The sequence below is a fragment of the Triticum dicoccoides genome, chromosome 6B (assembly GCF_002162155.2).
Source record: "Triticum dicoccoides isolate Atlit2015 ecotype Zavitan chromosome 6B, WEW_v2.0, whole genome shotgun sequence".
Lineage (NCBI taxonomy): Eukaryota > Viridiplantae > Streptophyta > Magnoliopsida > Poales > Poaceae > Triticum > Triticum dicoccoides.
The window spans coordinates 417,944,127-417,952,381 of record NC_041391.1 but is presented as its reverse complement, the minus strand read 5'-3'; the positions used below and the strand labels follow the sequence as shown (position 1 = coordinate 417,952,381).

Here is an 8,255-nt window from a genome sequence, read left to right as displayed (position 1 = left end):
AACCTGATGAGACATTGTGCTAAAAGATCATCTCTTCTCTTCTCTTAAATAAAAGAAGACAAACATTTTCCTATAATTTTTCCCTCCTCTACCTCATCATTTATCCTATTTGTCATTTCTAAAATAAAACCATTGTACATGCCCTGGCGAGTTGTGATGGGGCTACAGCCACTATACTAGTATTCTTTAGTATTGTCCTTTGTGTTGCCCTTGTATTATGACAAATCTGATCATATCTTTCTCTCGTCTTGCAACAGGACTGATTTTTATCACCGGAATTTTGCAGCTGGCAGCAAGATTATGTGCACGATTGAAGATAATCTCTTTTCCATCTAGTATGAGAAATGCCTGAATACTTTTTGTCTCCACAAAACCAAAAAAGACATGTGATGCAGTGTTTACCTTTTCATGTGCGAGCAATGTGCAGTGGAAACCTTGAGTAATTTAGCTATTTATATATCAGTAATTCTAATTGTAGGAGTTTCATACTTAGGCCTGTCGCAGCTCACAAATTTTGTTGTCATCCCAGCGAAGACAGAGAAGACAGTACTTGCTAATTAAAGTACTTTGAAGAACCAAATAACAGATTTCTAACAGCAATGTTCATAAGCGTTATAGAAGTCTTCCTAATAAAAGCATTAACCAAAATAATCTCTCACGCAGCCACGCCACTTCCAAGCAAAATTGCACGCATAAGCTCATGTACACCAACAATTAAGCACTATACGAGTCTTTCTAACAAAAGCATTAACTAAAACTAATGCCAAATAAGCTCTCTGCAAAGCTAGGCATTATCTATTAATCTTAGCAGAAAGGAGCCGCATCAGCAGTCACCGGTATCACTGCAAGGTGAAAAGTACAAAAAAGTTAGTATAATACTCCAGAAGTAGTATATGGGTTCTGCAAATGAAAAAAGAAACGATGATGACACATTTTTTCTCTATGGACAATGATTATTTGCTTCTAGAGAAGAAAACATAGGCAATGTAATCAAACATGCTAAAAAGGGACGCAGCTTCAGTGACTTCATGAAGCTAAGTCTCACCTTGACTTACCCCTTTATCATCATCCATTAAAAATCCGACGTACCAGATTGACCCATATGAAATAAAAATTTAAAGTGTTCAGAAAAAATTAAAAAAAATCAAATAAATCTTAAATGTTTCATTTTGTAATCTGGGAAAGTTTCAACCCACTTGGATGTATGGTTTGTGATTAAATAGCCTTTTGAGCTCAAATAAATAAATAAATGTTTACTCATAAACGATACATCCACATGGATTGAAACTTTCACATAATACAATACGAAACATTTATGATTTATTTGGAATTTTTCAATTTCTCTGAACACTTTAAAATTTCCAGTTCAGAATATGGGTCAATCTGGTATGTCGGATCTTTAATGGATGGCTGATAAAGGGGGGTAAGTCATGGTGAGACTTGGCTTCATGAAGTCACTGAAGCTGCGTCCGCTAAAAAGATATGCACCATAGAGTGATGCGTTGTTCAGAGAAGAAGACAAAAAATGCACATAATCAGTTTCAAGCTCTTTGTGTCGTGGTTTGCTTACAAGAAAAGGCACCAGCATCTATGTTTTCATGATTCAGTAAGCATGTACAAAAGATCCAGCAAATTAAATAAAGCAGCAGCAGTTAACATCAAGAAATAGTGGTGTCAAGAGCTACAACTTATATGAAAAGCAATTGTTTATAACAAGACAAATTATATGTGTATACTGACCACTAAGTGAGTAAGTGGGATTGCAGCAACCAACACTGGAACAATTAAACATGAGGACATATACAATCCAACTCTAGAAGTATAATGCTCTAGCTATTCAAAGGGAAGTTAAGAAACGTCCGCCCACCCTGTTCTTACCATGCTGTCATGTATAAGGTTCTTGCTGCTATTGTGTAACCTTTAGGCTTTGCAAAGTCTATGTATGTTAGATTGAAAAAGCATGTCCACAAATTCTTTAGAGTGGGTTGACCACTGGTACTGTTTTATTTGCATTGAAGCGAGGATGTGAAACATGCTATATCCTGGAGAGAAGATAAAGTGACTCCCTGGTACCAAGGACGAGTGTACACCCCTTTACTGCTAATGGATAAAATTACACATCCTGCTTTTTCCATCTGAGCGCAAGGTTTGCGAGTCGACGAGTCGTTCCGAGATTGAAACTCATAGACTAAGCATAACTAATCGACACTAGTCGACACTAAAGTTGTGACTCATAGACTAGTCGACACTGAGCGGGAACACTAGGTAAGAGGAACATTTGGTAACTCTAGCCCAAACGGTTTGCCATGTGCCAAGTCTACCTCGCTCTCACCCGGCTGCTCTAGAGGAAGAAATTCAGTTGCACAAGGTAGAATTCAACAGGCTTATGGCTGATCGTCATGCTGCACAAAGCTGAAGAACGGATGGATTTACCAAGGAAAGGAGCAAATCGGTCACCTGAACATGATCATCGTAGAGATTAATGACAAGAAAGAAGCTTATATCAGCGCGCATGTTGACAAGGGAAGCTTGAAGCTGAAGTTGGATCAAATGAGCCTTTGAGGGTTGTGCATCTTCCTGGTGAAATCGAGAAGCTCCTTGCTGTTAGAAAAGAACTCTCTGCAAAGGCTGAGTCATCATGCAGGAGCTTAGTAGGGAGAGATCAAACAAACAACATGAACTTACGCAAGGTTCATAACCCGACACAGAGTCTCTTTTGCTGGACCTGACTCTTAGGTATCACAGTAAATCGTTTGGGGACTGGAAACTTTGAATATCATTGGTTTATATAACTGTATTATCTGCAAAGAATGCATGAGAATTGTAGCATGCAGAAGGGGAATTTCGCACAGGTGTATTACTGGGATCGACTACAGTGTTTGTAAATTCAGTTATCCTTTCTACATGTATTTCCTTTTTTTTTACTGACATATTTTGTATGGATTTGAAGTTGTACATGCACAATATGGTAAGGTTGGCAGCAAATTCAGATTTACAAATCTGGTACCTCACAAGACAAGACTTTGCATGGGTTTCTATGAAACAGGTCACGAGGCAATCAATTCTTTTGTGTTGTTACCACTAATGGACATGCTCACAGCTCTTGGCCTAATAAAATATCGATGCGTCTAATATTGGTAGGTAAGTCGGCAGATGACAACACACATGTCAATGGATAAGCAATCGGCGTTGATAATCAATCCAGGTTTGCAAGCTCATCTGATACTAATTAGCAGTATACTATTATTTGTTCTTCTATAAATGGAACTTGTCATTGTCTTGTGTTTTGCTTGATGATGTTTCAGTTCAAGATGGCACATGGTAATCTATCTAAGAAAAGTGACACACTATTATTTAAGGGCTCAAAGGTATGCAACTGAATTCATTGATAGATTTAGCTGCCATCCTATCTTTTGTTTGTTTGGGTTACCTGCAAAAGAGATGCTTTACACGGCCCAAAATTTTGCTGGCATAGAGGCATGGTAGAAGCTAGCTTCTCATAAAAAAAATTCAGTTTCATTTATAATTTTAGATGCATTGTGTTTTTTAGGAGCATCCGGGATATTTTTCTCCCGTTGCAACGCACGGGCATACTTGCTAGTTAGCATATCATGTAGATAAAATTAAACTACCAATGTGGAAGCAAGTAGCACGTATCATGCTTGCAAATCGTAGCCCTCGATACTCTTAGCCGTGGGTCTAGGTTGTGCAGAGCCTCCAATTCCAGCACGAGGTGTCCATCAAGGGACTTGATCATATGAACCGGACATTCATGGTTGCTGTACCCCGTTGAGCCAGCACGGTAGAGAGGAGACTGCCATGGACTGCGGTGGGTGCGGTGGTAACCAGGTGTGGGGTCCAAAGATGGAAGGGATGGCCAGCAGTGGGAGGGGCTGAGCAGTTGGCGGCCAGACAAGCTGAGTCGGCAGGCATGGGAACTCCAGAGGTGTCGGTGCAGTTGTTCTTTTGGACCCCGCCATCTCGCAGCGGGCGGCGGCGGCAGGCTTGGCATCTAGGTTTGGGAGGTGGCAATTTGGAGACAATTTTGGTGCCTTGGAAACCAATTTGGCGCAGGAGGGTACCTCTCGCACGGGCTGAAAGCGGGCTCTATTTTCTCGTACCATGCGCTGTAGCCAGGCAACAGATTAAGCGCCCACTTCGCTCTCTCTCCTCATTTCTCTCTCTTCCACTTAGGATTTTGATGACCTGGCACATGCTATAGCCTGCTGATTAGGCCTTATTAGACTTGCTCTAATGAGACATCATGCCATGCCACAAAGTGACTAGCAATGGCATGCCATGCTACAAAAGACCCAATTAATGGATTGCTCCATCTTATGTGGCATTTAGGCATTCTTTTAGTCAAACTCAAAGCATGCCACAAAGTGACTAGGCATCATATGATGCTACAAAAGATCCAGGTCATGGATCACATGCCATAGAGAGACTCGGCATCTCATGTGCACATTATCGGAATGCCCCCAAGTTATTATAAATCTCTTGGAAATCCTTATTGCCTACACACTGAACACAAGGCTTTAATCCTTGATGATGAAGTACTCCAATATTGTGGAAGGCCTATAAATCATGTATGAAATAAATATGAGAATTTTGGAAATATAAAAGAGTATTTTCAGAAACCTCTATGCTAAATTGTCCCACTTGGAGATGCTAACCACCGGCAATTATAATGGCTAATTTTATGGTCGCTTTGGAAAGCTTTGTGCCTAGGAATTAAGACTATTTCCAAGACAGCATGGAAATCACTTCTCCCTCTTAATTGCAAACTAATGTGAGAGGTGGGTCACCACCCATAGTCTTCATTGCATAGTAGTAATAGGTGTCTCATTCAAAGATTACATTTTGAGATTGCCTCCCAGCAAGCACCCCAAATAACAACTAGCATTACTTGACATGTCACAATAGACAAACCACAAATATTTGGGAACATAACTTAAATGTAGGACATAAATATGAAATTTTCTTTCACAACATCATCATCATCAAGGTCAACTTTAGAGTCCAATGCCAACTTGAAACCAATAATCCTAGTGAGAGGTCATCATAACATAGCCGTCTTTTTTTCTTGCATTCAAACAGTAATAAAAAATAAATTTAACAATCCAAGTGAACTGGTAGTGATCTACATCCAATTTAGATTACTTCACTCTAGATTCAGTTCAATTGGATTATATAGAAAGTAGAGAGAATGGAAATAGATGCTTAGTTGAACAACTGTTTATAATAGTACAAAACAACCAACTAACCTATTATAAGATTATCCTTATCCATAACTTGGAGTTACACAGCTTGCCCTTCCATCATACCCTAGAATGAACAATGATTAATTGAAATTACCAACAAAAACATTGTTCAAAGTATCCAATTGAGTATCGTGTACCTCATACATTCCGGCACACCAAATCTTACGGCACGGCGTACAAACACCACATCGTTTAGTGTGTTGTCCCTACTCACTGTGGCAAAGGAGTGTACTAATCCCACAAAAAGTCCATGCATATCAAATACTGGAGCACCATCGATTTTGTCGAAACCAAGGGCAGGGAGAACAGGGAAGCCCATGGTGAAAAAGTCTTCACTAAGAGCAACAGAAGGTGGCCTACCCCCGTCGAATGCACAAGCATCATTCTGTGGGATACTTCACAATATTCCAAAGAATATAATTAGTAACAAAGCTAGTAAAAGGAGATGCAGTAACACACACACATGTTCAAGAAAACACACGTACATTACTGTTGTACTGTAAGTATTCCACTCGTCGGCTTTGTCTTTGCATATTAGGATAAGCTCAGAGCTTCTAACAACATCACCAAATGCAACCGCAGGAACGTGCTCTTGGACTGATACCTTTAAAATAAGGTAATCCAAATGGTTTGAATGGAAAGTAGCAGGACCCTTGTGTCCATGATTATAGAATCGTACACCAAAAGAAGCCTTCTTTTTAAGTTTTGTAGAAACGAGCGATTTTTTCGAGACACAGACAAAAACCTCCCCTCTCCCTGCTGGTGCAAAGACAACAAAGCCCACCCTGTATCTGTATTCTGGTGCTCCAGGTGTCCCGCTAGGTGTGATGGACACAACTTGAGCGAGAGAAGCACTGAAACCAGCAACAGCAGTGTCTAACTCCGCCCTTTTATCAATAACCTAAAAATTAAATACTCGTTTATGGTTAGCTTAGTATGCAAATAAATAGATGAATCACAATAGTGAAAACGCACATACTAACCGGAGCCATTAAGAAAGGAGGGCTGCGAAAGAGGGGCCGTGAGGAGAGCGGGCTGCCACTGGATCAGTCAAAATCTGCTACAAGACCATAACAGCAGCAAAAATCTAGTCAGGCATTATCATACGAGGAAAAAAATGGTTGCTACTTGCTACATTACCATAACAGCAGGAAAAATGTGATACATGATCATACAGACAACAGCAAAAATGTGGCAGCGACATCACCATAACAGCAGCAAAAATGTGATACATCATACATGATCATACAAACAGCAGTATACTTTGCAAGTTCATACATGCATTACAACTTCATAAAAGCATAACTGAATGTCCCCATCACAACAGCCATCATGAATGAAAAAGTTCATATAAATAATGAAAGTTTCTTTTAGTTAGAAATTAATATCTACAGCACATCACATAGTCAGATGTAAAGAAAAACCACATACCCTCAACCCACTGGATGGTCAAGCACAGATAGAATCAATCTGCAAAACAGAGAAATTGGTTATATTCACTGTAAAATGGAGTTAGGATAGATGGTATTAGGGTTAGGGTTCAAGTGGGGGCTAGGGGGAGGCGGTGAGGAGAGGGGTGAGGGCGGTGGGCGGACGGAGATAGGAGGAGAAGGCAGGAAGGCGGCGGGAGATGGGGGGACCAACCTGCGGCGCCGCCGTCGAGGCCGCGCCTTCTTCACTCGTCTCTTCGCGAACTCCCGCGTGGTGGCGCTGTGTTTTCTGTTCCAGGGGGGAAACGAATCGGTAAGGGCATCCAATGCCACGCACAACGCCCACCGTCCAGGGATCGGCAGTTCGGCCCTGAATTCCGGGCGTCCCTGGCGGAATGGACAAATCTGACCTTCACTCGGCAAATTTGACAATTTTGATCTCGGGACAAAATCAATTCATAGAGTGAACTGTCTGTGAAACTATTTCACGTCCCTGATCTTTTTGTGTAGCGTCCATCACGCAGACGCCACACCCTACTGTGCAGCGCCTACCTCTGGGGCGTTGCACACCTGTCCATCGTGGCAGCCCCTGGGCCCGCACCCAGCAGTGCAGCGCCTCAGAGCTAGGCGCCACACATTTAAAGTGCAGCGCCTGGCGCTCGGACGTTGCACTGTGGATTATCCAGCCACTCGGCTGGCCCCCCTCCCCCTCCCCCACTCCCCCCACCCCACACACCCGAGCTTTGCCCCCTCTCCCACTCTCTCCCCCTCTCAAATCCTTTCTCAAATCTTGCAAATTTGGCAATTTTTCCATGAATTTCGAAGTCAACCCCTCCCTCAAGGTAATTTTCTCTGATCCCCTTGTTTTGATCCAAGTAATGTTATCATTTTGCTCATTTGTTGCTAGTTTGGGGAAACCCTAGTTTTGTTTGGATCTAGAGATTTGCGTGGAGATGTGAGATGTTTGTTTGCCAATTTCCTATGATTAGGCTTTGTTAGTATGTTAGGGTTATTCTTATGGGTGTTCTTATGTTGATGCTAGGGTTAGGTTTAGGGTTAGGGTTATGGTTAGGGTTAGGGTTAGGGTTGTTGTTTGATATATATTTTAGGGTTTGTATTCTTTGTTAATCCTTGGATTAGTACTCATGGAAGCAATGTTATGTTGTGTTGTTTGAATGCTTATAGGGATGGGAAGAACATGTGTGTTTGTTCATCATGGGGACAAAGACGTGTTCTTGAAAGGCAATATTGCACCGGACCCGCATGAGCTTGACATGGTGTTTGATAGTAGTCCTAGTTATGCAGAGGCTGTTGCAACAAGTGAGGAAAGATTTGAATTGGATGGACCCTAGTGATATCGTTGAGTTGGAGGGAAGGCATAATGTAGGTTTTGGAATGCACATCCATTGGAAGACAATGCGTGTCAACTCGGAGCAACGTTGGGTTGCATACAAGGAAACGGTGGCCGAATCACTAGACAAGGCTCTTGAGTTATTTGCAACGAAGAAGGTTGATTCAAGGTTGCATTTGGACTTGAAACGGAACCCCTCCCCTCTGGTTG

The 8,255-nt window shown here is 41.7% G+C and overlaps 1 protein-coding gene across 6 annotated transcripts; it reads right to left on the bottom strand.

Moving 5' to 3' along the window:
* Positions 1 to 554: 554 nt before the first annotated feature.
* On the bottom strand, positions 555 to 7,043 carry LOC119324024. Of its 6 annotated transcripts, none has more exons than XR_005156723.1 (8): positions 6,909 to 7,043; positions 6,696 to 6,734; positions 6,248 to 6,321; positions 5,750 to 6,165; positions 5,402 to 5,659; positions 5,268 to 5,328; positions 2,458 to 2,628; positions 555 to 842 (listed from the first exon to the last, which is right to left on the bottom strand). XR_005156723.1 is itself a non-coding variant. In XM_037597745.1 (7 exons), the coding sequence occupies exons 3-6, from the start codon at positions 6,254 to 6,256 to the stop codon at positions 5,322 to 5,324; spliced, it is 690 nt and encodes a 229-aa protein (XP_037453642.1). In that variant the 5' UTR covers positions 6,257 to 6,324; positions 6,696 to 6,734; positions 6,909 to 7,041; the 3' UTR covers positions 555 to 842; positions 5,268 to 5,321. The 6 variants fall into 6 exon arrangements, 3 of the variants coding, with proteins under 3 accessions (XP_037453642.1, XP_037453641.1, XP_037453643.1); XR_005156721.1 differs by having other exon boundaries at positions 2,458 to 2,619; positions 6,909 to 7,042; XR_005156722.1 differs by having other exon boundaries at positions 2,458 to 2,577; positions 6,909 to 7,042.
* Positions 7,044 to 8,255: the final 1,212 nt, after the last annotated feature.

What these genes read in the sequence shown, in the direction of transcription:
- LOC119324024 (XM_037597745.1), bottom strand. An exon ending in ACTTACAGTACAACAGTAAT is followed by an intron (nt 5,660 to 5,749) that starts GTACGTGTGTTT and finishes AATATTGTGAAG; the next exon opens with TATCCCACAGAATGATGCTT.